Source organism: Mastigoproctus giganteus, chromosome 4, assembly GCF_048544385.1.
Source record: "Mastigoproctus giganteus isolate SK-2022 chromosome 4, ASM4854438v1, whole genome shotgun sequence".
Classification (NCBI taxonomy): Eukaryota; Metazoa; Arthropoda; class Arachnida; order Uropygi; family Thelyphonidae; genus Mastigoproctus; species Mastigoproctus giganteus.
Window position 1 is genome coordinate 235,825,672 of NC_143578.1, and position 21,659 is coordinate 235,847,330.

The window sequence follows — 21,659 nt, forward strand, 5'->3', positions numbered from 1 at the left end:
TTACAGCACTCTCTTGATTAACGGGGACACTTCAAGACTCCAAATTTAAAAAAAATTTAAAAAAATCAATCAGAAATCAAAAAATTCAAGTAATAACTAGAATGGGTATAAACAGATATTTTGCAAAAACAGATATTTTGTCGTTAATAAGCGACAATCGGCATTATAAGTCGTCATTGAGAGATTAGTGCACCTATTATCTTGCAATCCCTGCTGTCTTCACATCCGTCACTCAAAAAAAAAAAAAAAAAAAAGAGACCAAATGTTTAGTTTGTTTTGGTGCGTTGCATCAATTGTTGTGTTCCGTTGCAGTGCAAAAGGACAAATTTTGTTTCGTTATTTATGTCAGTGATGTCGGAATTTTTTTATAGTATTTTTTTTTTTTTTGTTTAGAAATCGCAAAAATGATGGGTAAACGCAAAAAAATTGTGTTTTCAGTTAAACAAAAAATAATTATTCAAAAGTTTAAAAATTATTCAAAAGTTTAAAAATGGTGCATCTGTTAAATCTCTAAGGAATCATTATAATAAAGATGTATCAAAATGGCCAAACATTAACAAGTGTCGCATGGAATTCAGATTTGTCAATAATATGGTAGCAATATGTTATTAGTCATTCCCAAGTTACGTAAAACACGATGAAGTAAGAAGTACTGGAACGTATCCTTACGAATGTCGGGGACTTTTGTATTTTTGGATTAACCTGGAAATCGATTATCCGGGATTTGTTTTTTAGCATCTATTCAGGAACATCGAGAGTCTACTGTATATGATTTTGACTGGCTTTGCTCTATATATAGAGGCTGATGGGGTCCTTTGTAGGTTAGCATTAGAATTAGTAGAGGCATATGATGCAAGAAAGCAAACTTATGCAGCATCAGCCAAAAAAAAAAAAAAAAAACCTTCCACTTCACCCCTCCGATTGTTCGAAATACCTGTCCAACTGAGCCTTAAATTTATTTAGGCTATCAACTTCCACAACAAAGGATGGAAGTCTGTTCCACCAACCAACTACCCGCTGGCTAAAGGCAAATTTCTGCACATCTATCCTACATCAACCTTTGTATCGTCTGCAAACTTGGACATTAAGCTTGATATACCATCATAAATATTATTTATAAATACAGAAAACAATAATGGACCCAACATTGAACCCTGAGGGACTCCACTAATAATATTAGTCCACGAAGTGCAGTGCCCATTGATTACCACTCTGTCTTCTCCCACTGAACCATCCCTTTATCCATAGCAGCAATTTGCCTCCAATGCCACACTCATCCAATTTGTGAAGCAGTCTTACATGTGCAACAATATCAAAAGCCTTTCTAAGATCCAAATATATAATATCAAAGTTATTCCCTGCATCCAGTTCCTTTGTGACCACATTGTAGTATCCAATCAAATTGGTCAGGCAAGACTTCCCATTAACAAAACCATACTGTGTCCGAGCTATAACTGAAATCTTGTCTAGATGATCCTGCAGTGCTTCTTTAACCAGTGCCTCCATTAATTTCCCTGGAACAGAAGTTAAACTAACAGGTCTATAATTACTTGTGTTGCCCTTTGATCGCCCTCTGTGAATTGGGGTCACATTTGCACATCTCCAGTCCATGGGTACCTCCCCTGAGTCCAGGGAAGCTCTCATAATTATGGCTAAGGGTTTGCTTACTTCCTCTGCTGCCTCCTTTAATATAACTGGATAGATCCCATCCACCTCGGGTGCCTTTCTTGTGTTTATCTTCAACAATTTCTCCTCCACTTTACTCTCATTTATTACAAGATTATCTAGCTTACTGCCAGAGTTGAACACACCTCTGGCATTCCCCTAGCTGAATAACTCCTCGTGTGTGAATGTCGATGCAAAATATTCATTTAGTTTGTTAGCTACCTGAGCAGGATCATCAACAGTTGAACCATCGATATCAAGTGGACCAATCTGATTCATCCCCTTCCTTCTAGAATTTACATAAGTAAAGAACTCTTTGCTGTTTTTCTTTGCATCCCTTGCCAAAGATTTCTCGTAATCTGCCTTTGCCTGCCTAACCTCCTTTGTAACTTGGTTACAGATCAACTTATATCTATCGTAGGCTTCTGTGTCACGTGTTAATTTATATGTATCCCATGCATTTTTCTTCTCTGCCATATGTCTCATTAGTTTATCTGACATCCATTTAGGCCTAAACCTTGAACAATATTTCTTAGTTGGTATGTAAAGCCTAGTAGCTTCCAAGATAAGTTCGGATATTCATTGAACTTGTTGCACAGGTTGCGGATGTTCACCTCCATTTTACTCTATACAAAGCGTACTAGGAAAGTTTTGCAATATGACGCAACAATGAATCACAGGAAGCTGCTTGTTGCTGCATGTTGAGACATGTTCATACGTGCATAGTAGCCGCCGCGCCAAGTCGATGGTCTCAGTTATTCATTAGTAGTGAGAGTGTAAAGTGCTTGCGATGGCATCGTGGTCACGAAATGAGATAAGGACAGTTTTGCGGTATAATTTCGTGCGTGGTTTAACCATAGACCAGTGCTTAGAAGAAATGACTCTTGCACTAGATGATGATTGTCCACATCGTACAACGATATTCGGGTGGTATAGAGAATTCCAAAGGGGAAATTTCACTCTGGAGGATTCTGAGAGGCCGGGAAGGCCACGAAAGTCAGTTACGGAGGAAAACATTACTGCTGTGAGGAAAATGCTTGACGAAAACAGGCGAGTGACCTACCAACAGATAGAGGATACTTTGGGCCTAAATGCACCAGCAATTCGTTCGATTCTGCAAGATTATTTGCACGTGAAGAAACTTTGTTCTCTCTGGGTGCCGCATCAACTGACTGAAGAGCAGATGACAGGACGTGTGACTTGGTGCCGGGAGATGTTAAAAAAGTTTGATAAGGGACAATCTCGGTATGTGAACAACATCGTGACAGGTGACGAGACTTGGCTGTACTATTACGATCTGCCGACCAAGGCTCAAAACAAAGTTTGGGTCTTTGATGATGACGACACACCCGTAATTGTCAGAAAATCCCGATCTGTAAAGAAGAAAATGATAGCCGTTTTTTTCAAATCGAGTGGAATTGTGGAACGTGTTGTTTTGGACATGCAGAAGACAGTCACAGCTAAGTGGTATACTGAACAATGCCTACCTAAAGTCATTGGATCTATGAAGAACCTGCGGCCAAAGTCAAGAATGGACACCTGGTACCTCCATCACGATAATGCTCCAGCTAACCGCGCCAAAGCCTGCACCGAATATTTGACCACGACAGGACTGAAACTTCTCGAGCACCCTCCCTACAGTCCAGACCTTGCTCCCTGCGACTTTGCACTGTTCCCGCATGTGAAAATGAAGCTAAAAGAGAGGCGGTTTTCCAGTGATGAGGACCTTCTACGGGCTTGGGACAACGAGTGTGCTTTACTCCCTAGTGAAACTTGGCAGAACTGGTTTAAAGATTGGTTTCGGAGGATGGAGAGGTGTATTGAATGTAGAGGAAATTACTTTGAAAAAATTAAATAAACAAAGCTGTATTGCAAAACTTTCCTAGTACCCTTTGTATCTATTGAATTAAATAAATTTTTATATATTCTCAGGAAAATGTAATGTTAAATCATCTCTGATGGCATTAATCTGTCCTGACCAGTAATGTTATCTGTTTTTAAATAAGTAAATATAATATTTAAATAAATATATATATATACATATATATATATATAAACACTTCCTCTCAGTACAGCAACAATCCGATGTGGCATTGATTCAAGATGTATGAAATATATATATATAAAAATAAAAAATAAATTATAATAAGAATTAAAAAATAAAATAATGCCAGCAGCATGGCAAGACAGAAGAGCGAAAATAGTCAAAATTAAACATAATGGTCAGTCTATTTTTGTTTTATTTTATTGTAGTGGTTTACATCTCTTTTGGTGATATTTTGAATAATTTTGGACCTGGTGCTCATTAGAGGTGGTGCCGTTAAATTTCTATTTAACTGGCATTCAAAATTTAATGGATTATTATTTTATTATCTTTACATTTAGATGTTCTAAATTATCTTGAGAGAGAGTTTCTGCTGCAATATTTTTATTCTTGTTACCCCTCTCTTCCCTCCCAGTTGGTTTGATCGTTATGTTTAATTTTGACTATTTTTGCTCTTCTGTCTTGCCATGCATTATTTTTATTTTTTAAATTCTTATTCTAATTTATTTTTTATTTTTATATTTCAAGCATCATGTAGAGGAATATGCTTTTTTGCTGCCTCATGTTTACTTTACCTATTTTATTTTATTTTTATTATGAAAGATTCAACTTTCCAACTATTTCAAACATTATTCAAATATATGTATAATTATATATATATAAAAGTAAAGTAAATTAGAATGATAATTAAAAAATAAAAGTAATGCCAGTAGCATGGCAAGACAGAAGAGCGAAAATAGTCAAAATTAAACATAATGATCAAACCAACAGGGAGGGAAGAGAAGGGTAACAAGAGTAAAAATAAAAATATTGCAGCAGAAACTCTCCAAGATAATTTAGAAATTCTAAATACAAAAATAATAATCGATTAAATTTTGAAAGCCAATTAAATAGAAATTTAACGGCACCCCCTCTGACGGGCACCAAGTCCAAATTTATGTGAAATATCACCATCAGAGAAGTAAACCAACTACAATAAAATAAAACAAAAAAAATAGAATGACCATTATGCCCCATCTCAACAGAGGACCACAAGGCCAATAATGGTCAGGGAATCGCTGCATTTCGATCGTTAGACAAATCGCCGCAAAGGCAAGTTGATCGAAAGATCAGTCTGCCATCCGATCCCCAGATCAAACCGCCAATGCAGAAGACTTGAATAACGGTGGTCCTTGAATAAAAGTGGTCCTGAATAACGGTGGTACCTTCTCTTACCTCCCTGTTGGTTTGATTGTTATGTTTAATTTTGACTATTTTTGCTCTTCTGTCTTGCCATGCTACTGGCATTATTTTTATTTTTTAATTATCATTCTAATTTACTTTACTTTTATATTTCAAGTATCATGTAGAAGAATATGCTTTTTGCTGCCTCTGATGTTTGTTTTATCTTTTTATTTTTATTATGAAAATTCAGTCTTTAATTATTTCAAACATTATTCAAATATAATTATATATATATATTTCATACTATTATTACTTCCATTTTCAGATTTATTTCAAATTGGGTGTGTTTCACAGCATGCAAAATTTAATATGTATATGTTGCTTTCCTACTCTGTGCAAAGCAACATTACAATATGCACCTTGCATATATGTTGGTTTCCACTGAGTAGCATCCATCTTGAAAAAACATTGAGTTTCATGTTCTTGTCTTTAATATGTAAAAAAAAATGACATACCTTGCAAAATCGCTCCTGTAGGACTGCAAACGTTCATAGAAATAGTAGGAGAGGAAAATCAATAAATTTGAACTAACTTTCACCTTTTCTTTTCAAAACTTTTTTTTGAACTATAAACAAACATATGACCTGAAACATCACCTCAATGATAGCATTTTCCATCAACTTACTTTTCATGCAAATAACTGCAAAGTCAGTGACAGGGAACCTTACAGTTCTCACATAAAATTACTTTGTGAAACTGGATTTGTTATTTCAGAAAGGCATCTGTCAGGTGCCCCACCACCACCACCACCACCACCACCACCACCAGGTTAAGAATTCCTCTGGTTACCAACAGGATTTGAACCTAGACTTCTCCAAATGAGTATCGTGGCAAAAACCACTCTACTGTCATAGAAGTGATTGAATATTTTGTTCCCATTACAAAGTTATTTCCCCCCCTGTGACTAGGGTTATAGTTAAGATTTGAACCAGTGCATCTATCTCTAAACACACAAATCTAGGAGAATTATACTGCTACCTTTGCCAATGTTAATGGATGCTGCATACAAATAAATTAGTGATTTTTGTTGTAACTTAGTTGTTGTAATGGAATGGTATTTGTGGAAAGAACACCCAGCTTTGTTCTGCTGTGCAACTCTAGTTCTAACAATGTAGTCACAATACAAAATTTTCAAGATTTATTAAAGAGGAAGTTTAAATGGTTGTTATATCCTTTGACCTTTACATCCTTTGAACCTAATTAATTCATATCTGTCTTATATTACTCTCCACTTTAAGTAAACTACCCTAGAATATTATACAATGTTTTTCAAACTACATACTACAGAACACTGGTGGGTCATGAAGAAATTTGAGTTGGACCCAAAAACTTTTAAGTTCATTTTAAAATATTTTTACTGTATATTTTAATGATTAATATACAGAGGTAAATAACATATTAATTTCTTTTTTTACAATGTTTAACTTGACACCTTTCCTCCAAATAATTTTTATATGATATCTGTATACAATTTGTAATCAAGGTGTGAGAAATTCTTAAAGTTTTAAATGAAATTTCATTAAAAATATCGAGACACACCACTATTAAGAAACTTACCCTCTCCTTTTAAAGCATTTGCTAACATTTCACGACACTTTAAACGCACAGCATTTGTAGTGTCCGCTGGAAAAGAAGTCTGTTTTGGTGGAGCTTGCTTTATAGCTGTCTGGCTAGCAGATAAATCACTATTCTGTGACAGAGACTGGTTAGCAGAACTTGAGCTACTGTTTCCATTAGATGCCTCAGCTTTTTCTTTTGTAGTACTGCCATTTCCATCGCCTTTGGGATTACCTGGAGAACCTATAAAGATTAATGGAATAGCTATTTACATAAAACTATATGTGCTAACATACATACATATGTATATATGTTTGCCAACTCTTCACCCATTTTCTAAATACTTCAAAGAAGCCCCTATTTGACAGATGGTTTAAGATACCCTGGGTAATATTTATTAGCTCAGTGTCTGAAGGAAAATGGAGGCTTTTTAGTTGAGGCTTGACCTTATGAAATATAAAAAATTTCAAACAGCAAGATCAGGAGCGAGAGCAGGAACAGTTTGATCCTCGAGTCATATAGCATTTCCTCAAAAATCCTCAAATTGAGGTTGTTTGCACTCTTGCATTGTTCCAATGCAGAAGTCTAGACATTTCCAGAAAGGGTCTTTTCTGACAAACTTTCTGATTCAATTTCTTTAGAACTTCACTGTAATGTTGTTCCAGACATAGCATATTTTTCCACAGGATGAGTGTAAATAATGCTTTTCATATAAAAAAAAGTGATGATCATATGCTTGCCAGCAGATGTTACAGACCACATCTTCTTTGGAAGCGGATATGTACTATGCTTCCACTGTGAACTTTGGTTTTGATTCAGGATCACAGTGATGGAACCAATAAAAAATTTATTTTTTTATGACACTGGTGGGGGTTTCTGAAGCATAGTACATATCCTCATTTACATGCGGATCAACATTTACAGTCATACTAATACCAAGGACTGTGAGTATTTTTCTGACTGTAAATGTTGATCTTCACAGACAAAAAAAGATGCTATACCAATGATCATGTGTGTCTTGGGATAGGGTTGTGTTTTTTGTTGGTTCTTATGCTATCTAAATAGAGTGGATCTGGATGCAAGATTCCCCACAGGCTTTTTGCAAAGTTTTCTTTCTGTTAGTTTTTTGGTCAGTAGAACACAGAATTTCATAATGGCTTTGAGTTTGTTCATTATTTCCTTAATGCTGGTTTTCAGAAATTGTACATCTGCAGAGACAAAAAATATATCTGACAGGTTTAAATGTATATAATTTTCCTTATCATTTTGTATATTTTATGTTGTAAAATTAAATGTCAACCTTTTTTGGTCACCACTCATACTTACTAACCCTTATTGCACACTATCAACATTTGATTTAAAATTTTCTGTACACTACATATTTTTATGACATTACATCTTCCCTTTCTCTGAAGTATATATTTAAAGTTTGTTTTCCACCCTTTGCATTGCATGACCATGTTAATGTATTTTCCCTAACGAAACTCCGATTTAATATTAAATACCTTGTTAAATGTAGTGTATATTGTTTAATTTTTCCTAATGTGCATAATTCACTGCATTTGTAAATTCAGGTCCTCATACCTCACAGGATACTTCAGCAAGTCTTGGTGACAATGAAAATCAACAGAACTTACAAGATATCAAAAAGGATGAGTAAGCACAAGGTCATATTAACCATGAATGCTAGGCCTGCAAAAAAAAAAATATATATATAATAATAATAATAATAATAACCAACAACTAGGAAAGTTAGCAGTATGTGCATATCTGGCTATCTTTAAAATGGGGTTTGGCTATCTGTCAAATAATGGTGGAGAGGAAGAATCCAACTAATGGGATATGGCAATCAATACTGAACAGTGATAAACTCAAGAAAATTGAGAGAAAATGAAGAAAAAATAAGAGATTATCGCCTACAACTGCTTCAACAGTTGCACCCATTAGTTGGATTTCAACAAACGTGTTTCAACAATTGTAGATTATGTACGCACAATCTTCCAAGGTGCAATTCTTGAAACAAGCATCCAAATAATCCTTTACATGTTCATTGTAACATTTTTCAACATATGTATTCCAATGTTGAAAAATCAAAACAATAGACCAGAAGATTATATGTGAGCCCCAAAAAGTTTATATCACCTGTCTATACAAAAAAAAAATAAAAAGTAAACTAATAAGGGACTGGGAGGTCCTCCTACTATGTTATAAGTTTTCCCTCACATACCATTCCAAGGCACATGGGAGGGGAAATGCATCTTGCTATTCTTCATAGTTATACAGATATATAGCTGCCAATTTGACTTTAAAAAAGCTGAAGATCGTGCATTTGTAAGGGAGGAAATTGGGCAAAAAAACCCAGGAGTTTTTCTACAAAAAGCAAGTTCTTCCTAAAAAAAACAGATTTTACATGAGAGTTACAGAGGAGCTATATACATGTAAGTAGAGTCACCCAATGTAATCAAAACCTTGTCCAATTATTATACAGAATGATAAAATAAAATATATTTTACAGTTTTTTATTAAAATTACTAAAAAAACTCTTTAAACTAATGAGAGAAATAATAAAAAAAATATGTAATCAATGAAGAAACATGCGAAACAAACAAAATATGCATAACTTTACTCATATATGAACTGTATTACAAATTACAGGCAAACCCCGTATAACACGGTTTTGCTCTAACATGGTTTGAGAATTGCGAGAAATCTCGCATAACACGGTATTTTTGAGCTTTTGTGCTTGGAGAACCCTGCTATTATGTTAGATGTGATTTCAACGTTTCCATTCCTTTTTGTGAATCCCTGCTGTTGACTCGCTAGTCATTACTGCCTTCGTGGTATTTTTCTAAAGCACATTTCTCAAGGTCACTACCATAAAATAATTTGCAGTTTCCGCTTTACTGATCTTTTCTGTTGGTGTAATCAATTATAAACAGGTAGTAAACTTGATCTTCTTGCATTTGCTATAGTACCGATAGCTGGAATTCTGTGGGTTTTCATGTTATTATGGTGAAATGTGTTTCCCCTTCCATGAAATATTCAATCATATAAAAAACAAATAAATTTTCAGAAACCCATTACTCCATATCTCACTTGTGCATGCCATGTTCTTTGTTATTAATTGCTTCATCATTTTTACTGTTTTAAATTTTACGACCAAAAAAAAAAAAATTCACTGAACAGAAATATCAATTAGTTAGTTGTACATATTACAGTACATATTAGCATTAGTAGAGGCATATGATGCAAGAAAGCAAGCTTATTCAGCATCAGCCAAAAAAAAAAAAAAAAAAAAAAACACACCATTCCCATTTCACCCCTCCGTTCGTTCGAAATACCTGTCCAGTTGAGCCTTAAATTTGTTTAGGCTATCAACTTCAACAACAAGTGATGGAAGTCGGTTCCACAAACCAACCACCCGCTGGCCAAATGCAAATTTCCGCACATCTATCCGACATCCGTCCTTCCTCAATTTGAATTTATGCCCTCTGAGGTGATTATTCTGAGCAAGATGAAGAATCCCATTGGCATTGAGCATGCTCAAACCATTCAAAGCTTTATACACCTCTATCAGATCACCTCGCCGGTGCCTAGTCTCCAGACTCTGTAATTTGCAAAACTTAAGCCTTTCTTCGTAAGAGCAACCCTTTGTTCCATTCACTAATCTTGTTGCCCTTCTCTGTACCCGTTCCAGGAGCTCTACATCCTTCTTGAAATGAGGCCTCCAGACCTGTATACAGTACTCAAGATGTGGCCTCACCATTGCCTTATACAAGGGAATAATTACCTCCTTATCCCTGTTAGAAAAATTCCTGTATATCATTGACAAGACACCATGAGCTACTCTTGCAGCTCGTCTGCACTGCTCAGAGAACTTCATATCTGCCTGCACAATTAACCCCAGGTCCTTTTCATTCTCCACCACTGTCAGTGTAGTACTGCAGAGTTGATACGTTGTTTCCCACATGTAGTACTTTACATTTGTCAATGTTAAACTTCATTTGCCACCTCTCAGCCCATCTGTTCAACCTTTCCAGATCCTGTTGCAGCAGCAGCATAGCGTCAGTAGTGTCCTTAACAACCCTGCCAACCTTTGTATCATCTGCAAACTTGGACATTAAACTTGATATACCATCATCAATATCATTCATAAACACCAAAAACAACAATGGACCCAACACTGAACCCTGAGGAACTCCACTAATAACATTAGTCCACGTTGAGAAGTGTCCATTGATTACCACTCTCTGCCTTCTGCCACTCAACCATCCCCTTATCCATAGCAGCAATTTGCCTCCAATGCCACACTGCTCCAATTTGTGCAGCAGTCTTCCATGTGCAACAGTATCAAAAGCCTTTCTAAGATCCAAATATATAATATCAAAGTTATTCCCTGCATCCAGTTCTTTTGTGACTACATTATAGTATCCAATCAATTTGGTCAGGCAAGACCTGCCCTTAACAAAACCATGCTGCGTCTGAGCTATAACTGAATTCTTGTCTAGATGATCCTGCAGTGCTTCTTTAACTAGTGCCTCCATTAATTTTCCTGGAACAGAAGTTAAACTAACAGGTCTATAATTACTTGTGTCAGTCTTTGATCCTCCTTTGTGAATTGGGGTTACATTTGCACATCTCCAGTCTATGGGTACCTCCCCTGAGTCCAAAGAAGCTCTCTTAATTATGGCTAGGGGTTTGCTTACTTCCTTTGCTGCCTCCTTTAATATAACTGGATAGATCCCATCCACCCCATGTGCCTTTTTTATGTTTATCCTCAACAATATCTCCTCCACTTTCCTCTCAGTTATTACAAACTCATCTAGCTCACTGCCAATGTTTACTTTACCTACGTCATTCTCCTTCCTGAATAACTCCTCATGCGTGAATGGAGATGCAAAATAATCATTTAGATTGTTAGCCACTTGAGCAGGATCCTCAACTGTTGAACCATCAATATCCAGTGGACCAATCTGATTCATCCCTTTCCTTCTTGAGTTTAAATAGGTAAAGAACTCTTTTCTGTTTTTCTTTGCATCCTTTGCCAAGGATTTTTCGTAGTCTGCCTTTGCCTGCCTAATCTCCTTTGTGACTTGGTTACAGACCAACTTATATCTATCATAGGCTTCCATGTCACCCATTAATTTGTATGTATCCCATGCATTTTTCTTCTCTGCCACATGTCTCATTAGTTCATCTGACAACCATTTAGGCCTAAACCTTGAACAATATTTCTTAGTTGGTTTCTTAGTTGGCTTAATATTAATTAAGCTATGTAAGCATAAATTTAATTTTATTTTGCTAACTGGAAAATATTCTTCCGATTTACAAGTATCATTTAACTTTGTTAATTGGTAAAGTAATAAAGTTAAATTTGTGCTTTATATCTTTAAAGCAGGGGTCCATTGTATTTTGTTGGGAGATCCCTGGGTTAGGTTCTATGCTATTGAACTTATGATTGTTTGAGACCATAAAAAATTGTGACTTCGAAGCGTGCAGTTCGTGACTTTTAAAGGCAGCAGAAGGCACACAAAATCTAGATGCTGCAGAAGAGATAGCGCTTAGCAATGATAAAGAGAAAAAAAATTACATGAATGTACATTATCTTACACATATAAGTATCACAGTTTGTAAGATAAGATGTTTGTTCAGTTAGTCCTAAGTTACTACTAGTATAAAATTAAAGTTAAAATATTTAGTTATTACTACTATAAAAATTAAGTTTCCAATAGTTATAAAAAAAATGGTGTATTTCTGTTAGCTTTTGGAACATAACCCCCCCCCCTTTTTTTTTGGTACTGGCTCTTCGTCCTGTATAACACGGTTTCGCATTACACAAGATTTTGTACCGTGTTATAAGAGGGTTACTTGTATATAATTAAAAAGTGTTTAAAAACCTTTTCAACAGATGCTTAAATAGGGAAAAAAGAAAAAACCCAATTTATAAATCTCTGATTTGATACAAAACAATTTATTACATAAGTATAACTACCTATTTTTGCTAGCGAGTTCACCTTGGATTAACCCTTTCACAAGTGAGTTTCTCAAATGTATGCAAGCTCCCTGCAATGAGTTTTTGATAGGGGTGGAACGAATTTTTTTATGAAATTTTGAAGTTTTGTAAAAATTCTGTATATAAATATTTTTAAATTAATTACTCCTTATTTTAAGTTGATTGCACATAATTAAAGTAAAATTATTGTTCAAAAAGGATTTTTTTTTAAAACTGAAAAAGAAAAAAAAAAAGAAAAGAAATTTAATTTTTTTTTTTTTTGAAGCAATAATGAATAAATTTTCTTTTGTATCTCTATATCAGAAAATTCTGCTTTTATAAGCCAAAACTGGACAAGAATGGCCAACAGGTGCAAGGTCCTCCCCTCTGATTTTAAAAGCTATTTTCATGATGCTATCTATTAAAACCTTGTCTATTGTTATTTGGAAACATAGATAAGAGATGGCAGCATATGTTAAAAAAAAATTTCAAGACAAATGGATGCTTTATTTGAAATGTACTTGAAACTGCCTTCAAATCATAGAACTAGATACATCAGAGCATACACATTAAAATGTATATCGGGTGTTCACTCCTGAAAGGGTTTAATGAGACTCAAGTTATCACAACTCTACTGTATTATATGATAATAGTGAATATTTTTTATAAAATTTACTAATGCTCAATTGGTGTGAGGAGAATCACTGTTTTATTTGTCGTTATTATATTTATTTATATGGAACAACCTGACAGCAATTTTTTCCAACTTTTGATGAGATTCTTGGCCAGTGTTATAACTTCTTCATCACTGCTGGACTTTCTTAGAGAATTTACTGTCATTCCTATCCTGGTTTTCTGGAAAGAAAAGACATTTTAAACTATATATATATATATAATTTATATATATACACAGAGTCCAGTCACAATATTATGACCACCCCTCAATTCAGATATCACACACACCTAGTGAATCATACAGTGTACATGTCAAGTTCACACACAGCAAGCATATAAGGTTTGATATTCGGCATCTGTGAACACAGTAACAGCCTCTGTCATGGGCAAAGCATGTGACCTATCAGACCTGGAAAAAGGCATGATCATTGGCTATCAGGCCAGAGGTTCCAGCATTTCTGAAACAGTGGACTTTGTGAAATGCTCATGTGCTGCAGCGGTGAAAGTGTATCAAAGACTGGACAAATGGGACAGTTTTGACGACCCAACATGCCAATTGTAGAGCCTCGTGCACCATTGATCAGAGAGGTAAACAATAGTTTAAGCGGTTGGTCAGGACTGATCGGCACACTACTCTTGCTGAACTGGCCATCCAAATGAACTGTGGGGCCACCAGAAAGGTCTCCAACACGATAGTGCAGCAAACCCTGTTGCGCATTGGGCTTTGGAGCAGATGCTTGGTGAAAGCAACCATGCTGATGGTCGTTCATCACAAACAATGCCATCAGTTTGCACAGCAATACTGACACTGGACCCCAACCGAGTGGCAACGGGTAGCCTTCTCTGATGAGTCATGGTTTCTGCTTCACCGAGTGCATGGACATTAGGCGTGAAACCTCCGAGAACAGACACCAGGACATGATTGTTGGCAGAAGGCAGGCTGGTGGGGCAGCTTTATGGTCTGGGGAATGTTTTCATGGCATGGCTTGGGTCCAGTGATACCTCTGGAGGGTACCCTGAATGTAAAAGGTTATCAATCAATCGTCACTGATCAGGTACACCCGTACATGTTGACTGTGTTCCCTAGGGACGCTGATATCTATCAGCAAAACAATGCACCATGGCATGTTGCCAGAATTGTCCACGAGCTGTTTGAGGAGCACGACGAAAACTTCAAGCTACTCCCTTGGCCACCGAATTCCTCGGATCTTAACCCAATTGAAAATCTATGAGACCACCTCAATCAACACATCAGACGGATGGATCTTCCACCAAGGAACCTACAGGAACTCCGGGGGTGCACTGCAGTCTGCATGATCAGATACCTGTAGCAACCTTCCGCAGACTTATTGAGTCCCTCCCATGGTAGCTAGCTGCAGTGCATGCTGTGAAAGGTGCAAATTCTGGATACTAGGTAGGTGGTCATAATAATGAGACTGGACCCTGTGTGTGTGTGTGTGTGTGTGTGTGTGTGTGTGTGTGTGTGTGTGTGTGTGTGTGTGTGTGTGTAGTATGGAAGGTAATCATTAATACTGACATTAACAAACTGTATTTGTGGGCTAATGCACTTGCAGTGGCAATGGATGAACTACATCCATAATATGTTGTACAGCTTATTCTTATAATATTATTGGGAAAATTATAGTAAGATAATCATATTAAAATATAGATATAGACATTTTCTATAGAAAATGCATAAAATAATATAAATGTATAAAAGGATAGATAATACAGGCAGTTCCCGCTTTACGAGTTTTCGCGTTATGAGTTCCTGGGTTTACAAGTTTTTTTTTTTCAACCATCAAGTATCAACAAAATCAAAAATATGAACATTAATTGCAAAATATGAATGTTAAACACAGATAAATACCACATTTCAAACCACGCTCATAACCATACAATACAGTGTATCCCCGCTTTACGATGGTTCCAGAGGCACCATCGCACTTTGCTTGATTTTACAGGCTACGTTTTTATTTCTTTGGATAAATCAATCTTTGTTTAAACAAACTAATTGAAAATATCGTAATGTGAACTCAATAACACATTTTTTGGTAATTTGTTCCATAACCTCGGAAGTTGAAATTTTCGCTGTATAACTCTCTAAAAGGTCGTTTTTATAGTGTAAATTATATTAGCTACCAATTCAAATTAAAAATTAAAAATTATCATATGTTCTAAAAATCAATTTTGAACACCTCTGTGATATTTTTCTAAAACACATTTTTGGAGGTCACTACCATAAAACAATAACAACAATTTGCACTTTCCGGTTTATTGGTGTTTTCTGTTACTGCAAGCAATTATAAATGGGTAGTAAACTCCATGTTATTGAATTTATGAAAATACCAATAGCTAGAATTGTGTGGTTTTTTTACGTTATTATGGTGAAATGTGTTTCCCCTTTACCGAAATCAAATCTTCAATCGTATAAAAAACATAAATAAATTTTTAGAATTTTCTCTTCATTCCTTTTTTTAAGATTCATAATGCTTGTGTCCCCCAAGGTTCAGTTCTTTCCCCCACTCTTTTCCTCTTGTATATTAATGACCATCTTCCATTAACTGGAAATCCTATCCATGGAGAAATCAATTAACTGCCAACTCTTAAACTACCTAGAAACCTTATGTCTAATCAACGATCACCAGTATAAATTCTGTTAGTGTTGATCCACTGGTATTCTGGCTTATGTTACCCATTTATGTACAAATAAACTTGTTACTCTGCGCAAATCGTGTTAGTTGCAATTTGTACATTCCATTAAAAAATGCTTATACATGCTATTGAAATTTATAAAGAAAAGAGAAGATTATCTTGGAAACAAACGCCTCTTGAAGCATTTCTGAAGAAGATGACTCCTTGTGCAATAACCCAACAAGTGCCGAGCCAATAATGAGTGATCAACGACGATGAAGAAGAATAAACATTCTTTAACATTTGTAAGTCATAAATTATTTCTTTATTATTATAATTTGCTTGATTTTACAGGCTACGTTTTCATTTCTTTGGATAAATCAATCTTTGTTTAAACAAACTAATTAGCTAACTAATTTCATTGTTGAGAACGTAAGCCCCTATTGTTAACATCATGTCTACGGATAATAAATTCCCGCTTTATGAGTTTTCGCTTTACGAGCATGTGCTAGGAGGAAATTAACTCATAAAGTTGGGAACTACCTGTATACAAAACTTATTGCTGCTTATTCACAATTTAGGTGACTTCATCTGGGGTCAACCACTCAAATTGAAAGTAAAACAGCAATAAGGGGTTCTCTGTTTCTGTGACGATCAATATGTACTAAAGCAAAATAAATTTTGAGGTTGAATAACCAATAATATAATTTGGTGTAATATAACATACAGGTTAAATAAATTGAATGATCTAAACTATAATACATTAAGAAAGAATTTTAAAATATAGTAAGAACTCCATATCTACAGGGGATACACATTCCAAGACCTACCGTGGCTGGCTGAAAATGCAGATATAATCAAACACCTACTGACCCCATATATAACCTGATTTTCTTGTACATACATACGCATAATAAAGTTTAATTGATCATTGATGCAGTCAGAAACTGTAATAGGAAATATTTCCTCCTCATCTCAATTGACTTCGCTGGAGCCTTTGACTCCCTCTGGTGGCCCAGCGTTCTGGCCAGGCTCCGACGGGCTGAAATCCCATCAAATCTATTTCGCTGCATGAAATCTTACCTGGAAAACCGAAGAATCACTGTCAGCACTCCCTTTACCTCTGTATCCAGACCGGTTTACAGGGGCTGCCCCCAGGGATCCGTCCTGGGGCCGCTCCTCTGGAACCTGGTGCTTGATGAGTTTTTAAACCTGGATGTTCCAAATGTCATTACACAGGCATACGCTGACGATCTGATTATGATGCTTCAAGCAGACAGCAGGGCTCAACTGGAGGCCATAGGCAATCATGCCACACAAATGCTACAGGATTGGGCCAAGAGGAATCTTCTAACAATCTCAACCGAAAAAACAAACTCAATACTCCTCAGGGGTACCCTTGACCCTGGTAGACCTCCACTAATCAAAATAAATGGAGCGACCATCAAACTCAAACAGGAACTAAAATACTTAGGAATAACACTAGACCGAAACTTGAACTTCACATCTCTGTTATCTCAGAACGAAAGCAAGAAGGCTCTCGGCCCTGATAACCAAAATCACCAGGAGGGACTGGGAACTAAAGAAGAGGGCCCTCTCTCTTCTATACAAAGCCCTCTTCATCCCTATCCTTTCCTATGGTGCAGGTGCCTGGTATCAGAAAGCAAACACAGCAGTCAACAAGAAAAAGCTGGAGTCGATCCACCGATCCATACTTTTGACAACAACTAGAGCCTGCTGCACGGTGAGCACCCATGCACTCCAGGTCCTGGCAGGCTTCCTTCCCTTGGACCTGGAGATTGTGCGCTGTGGGCTGCTACACCAACATTCGAAAGGAAGAACCACAACTTATCTAGGTTACACAACAGATCCACAAAAAAGCAAATCCTCAGAAAATAAGAGGTTAACGGAACACCTGCAATCTATCTGGCAAAATAGATGGAATCTTACCACAAAAGGGCAAGTCACCAAAAAATTTATACCCGATGTCAGCAGGGTATATCCTATTTCCCCGTCCTGGTTTTCCCCTGGCTTGCACACCACCTTCCTTCTTACGGGACATGGCTCCTTCAGAGGAAAACTCCACGAGCTGGGAATCTCTGACAACCCGAGCTGTAACTGCGGTCAGGAGGAAACATGGGAACATCTTATCCATGACTGTGACAACTACGAGGACCTCAGATGTCAGCTATATACGCGCATCAACTCCTTGCTAAAAAACCAAGAAGAAATAATATTGCAAGAAGAAGATAATTACCGGGCTTTCACCGTCTTTGCCCGCGAACTCTTTGAAAGACAAAGATCCCTGCCACATATCACTAACCTATGAAAGACTGCGAAACTCTGAACTAGTGACCACCTGAGGCAGATACAACACATGAGCGTGACGAACTGGACCTGACTTCTGGACTTGGACCACCACTGAACCAATGCAAAGACGAAGATTGCAACTTGGACTCGGACCTTGAAGATTACATCTTATGATGCCATACAGCCATAGTGCCCTGGCTCTGTCTAGCCTGCTTTTTACTCCTCTTTCCCTAGCAAGGGGGGGAGGGGACGGCCTGCTGTCTCCTCCCCCTCCTGCCACCCCTCTTTCTCCTCTGGTGGGGCATTGGCATGCCCCACTATTTCAACAGGGGTCATCTTCCCTATAGACCCCTTACTTCCAATTTCCAACCCCCCCAGTCTTCCACCTCCCCTCCCATCTTTCTCTTTACAACAGCGCTTGCCCCACACGTACAAATTTAAAACACCAAAATTCATGCCCGATCCATTAGGAAATATTATTACCTCCAGCGCTTATCCCTTATAGCCCCTCTAAGTTGCGTATAATGTACCATCTGTGCCCAAAAGAAAAGAAGAATTATTATTTTAATGTTTTTTTTTTTTTTTTTATTATTATTATTTTATTTTCTATTTTTTTTTTTTTAATTTATTTTATTTTTTTCTTTTTTTTAATTTATTTATTTTATTTTATTTTTATTTTTTTAATTTATTTATTTTATTTTTTTTTTTAATTTTTTTTTTTATAGGTCCTAGCCACTGAAATCTCAGGAAAATAGGTGGTAGGACCTGCCAGAGCAAACTATAAGGGAACACCTGGCTGGCCTCCACGTGGCAGAGTACGTAAACGACAGGTCCCATCTGGGGCCTGGCGGCTAACAAGCCAGAGGAACAAGGGGCACAACATATTACACAATACATGATCCACACACTTTTAAACCTCTGGCCTTGACAGCGTACTGTCCTCGATACAAAGAACATACGCGGAGATGGGGTAAATCCCTGGTGCCGTTAGAACCAAAAAATACTCTGTACTCTCTGATAAATTAAACACACAATAAGACATTACCAACATTCGATATGGTAATAATAAAGTACAGCAGACTCTCAATTTACCAGGATTGGATTAACCTGGACACTTCAAGAGTCCGAATTTAAAAAAAAAACAACCAGAAATCATAAAATTCAAGTAATAACTAGAATAGGTATAAACAGATATTTTGCAAGTCATAAATAAGTGACAAGAACCGATATTATAAGTTGTCATTGGGAGATTAGTGTACCTATTATCTTGCAATTCCCACTGTCTTCACGCCTACTGCTCAAAACAAAAAAAAAGAGACCAAATGTTTAGTTTGAATTAGTGCATTGCGTCAATTGTTGTGTTCCATCGCACCACAAAAAGACAAATTTTGTTTCATCATTTATGACAGGGATATCAGAATTTTTTTTTTATAGTAACTATTTTTTATTATTATTTATTATTTATTTTTTTGTTTAGAAATCACGAAAACGATAGGCAAATGCAAGAGTTCTGCTTTCAAATTAAACAAAAACTTTAAATTATTCAAAATTTGCGTGATCACGCTTAAATAGAAGCTTGTTTTACCACAGTAAAACAAGCTTCTGTTACGTATTACCAGAACCATTATAATGTTGGTGACCAAACCATACACGACATTGTAAAAAATAAAGGGAAGCATCACATTGAACACATGAGTAGTAAGTATTAAGTTTTTTCGGTTTTATTTTTTCGGGGTTAACTGCGGGTAACTGAATTAGCGGATACGGGAGCACAACTGTTCTGTATAGTGCTCACTGATCACCATTGACCTGACCGAGAACAAAGGATATGGGTTTAGAAATTAAAGTAGGTATAAGGTATATTTACATAGGAATAAAGCATATTTACCATGTTCAACCTGATGAACAATGTGTAGCCTATAATGTAGTCAAAAAGGAAATGGTATTACACGTAATGTGTGGCCCTCTAGTGAGCATTACCATGTGGTGACCAGTGTGTTAGACAAATGTGTGTAGAAACGCCTGTAAATAGCCAGTTAGTTATTATTAAGTTAATGCAAAAAGAAACATGCTGATAGTGAGGTGGGATAAATAGCTAATAGAGTAGGAGTAACAATACCTGAACTTCATAAAGGCAAAACCATAGTAGTATGTTTAGAAATAGTTTCACTTACATCCTTGGATTGCCCTAATAATTTCAAAGAAATAAAAATGAAGAGTATAGGATAGCTTAAAGTCTGATGCAAGATATAAGGCGAAGCTTGGGGAAGCCTGGGATCACAAGCCTATTCATACAGTAGAACCCTGAGCTGAAATTGCATGTCTCTTTTTCGTGAACTTAATTAAGTGGTGTTAGGTATATATGCAGTGTTATAATGAAAAATTAAAATTAAAATAATAATAAATAAATAAAATAAAAAATACATAAACAGGCAATAAGTAATACACTATAATTTGCTAGCCAGTGGGTACAGGTGGGATAAGTTAGCCATTTACCCCACCCCGTTTTCACCATGTTTCTTTTTGATTTAATTTAATAATAACTAAATGGCTATTTATAGGCATTTCCACACACACTTTATTGTGTTCAACACACAGTGCTCACCACATGGTAATTCTCACTATGAGGCTTACAGTACACACAATACCAGAGGGTATTGTGTAGACTATACTGTAGCATTTCCTTCTGGCTACAGTATAGTCTACACATGGTTTGTTGGCTTGGACATGGTTGTTGCTTGTTTTCACTCAGTCGCAGCCAACTTTTGGAGACTTTATGGGAGAGCTGCCTCCATGCTGTCAGGTGTTTCAATAGCTTCTTTCAAGTCCTTCGTGCTCATGCCAGTGTTGCTCTTGATGGTGTTGAGCCAGCATGTTCTTTCCCGATCTTTTCTTCTTGTTCCACTGACCTTTCCTAGCATTATTGATTTTTCCAATGAATTGGATCGCATTACATGACCGAAATACATCAATCCTAGCTTGGTGATCTTGGCTTCCAGTGATGCTTCTGGCTTGATGTGATCTAAAACCTCTCTGTTCATAACTTTCGCTGTCCATGGTATGTGAAACAGCTTTTTCCTGCACCAGAGTTCAAAAACGTCAATTTTTCTTGTCTGCTAATTTCATTGTCCAGCTTTCACACCCATAAGTTCTTATGGGAAACACTGTACCATTAACCATTCTGAATAGCCATAAAGCTCCATGAGCTATGGCAAACAAAATGGGAGCAGGAAACCAGAGATCTAGTTACCAAAAGGTTTCTGCCACGGGGTGGCGATGGTCAGCCCAAAGCTGCATAAGTGGCATGCCCCTGGACATTTTACAACATTCATATCGACAGATCACAGCTAAAGGCAAAACTAACCTCCTTAGGGCTGACTGATGACCCAAATTGCACCTGTGGCAAGAGTGAAGACTGGGCATACATTCTATATGAATGTATAATTTATGATATCCCCAGAACACAGCTAATAGCACAGACTGGCCTCCTTCCAAGGGGAGAAGAACATCTATTCATTACAGAAGAGGAAAATTATAAAGCCTTTACAACCTTCACAC

General features: G+C 36.6%; 1 protein-coding gene across 2 annotated transcripts in view; it reads right to left on the reverse strand.

Annotated features, from left to right (window-relative positions):
• Positions 1-21,659, reverse strand: part of TfIIS (RNA polymerase II elongation factor) — a 124,121-nt gene that overhangs the window by 58,253 nt on the left and 44,209 nt on the right. For both annotated transcript variants that reach the window (XM_090372110.1, XM_090372109.1), the window contains 2 exons: positions 13,229-13,337; positions 6,491-6,733 (listed from right to left, as the gene is read on the reverse strand). In XM_090372110.1, coding sequence (XP_090228236.1) covers positions 6,491-6,733; positions 13,229-13,337 — 352 coding nt within the window. The remainder of the gene's footprint in view (positions 1-6,490; positions 6,734-13,228; positions 13,338-21,659) is intronic.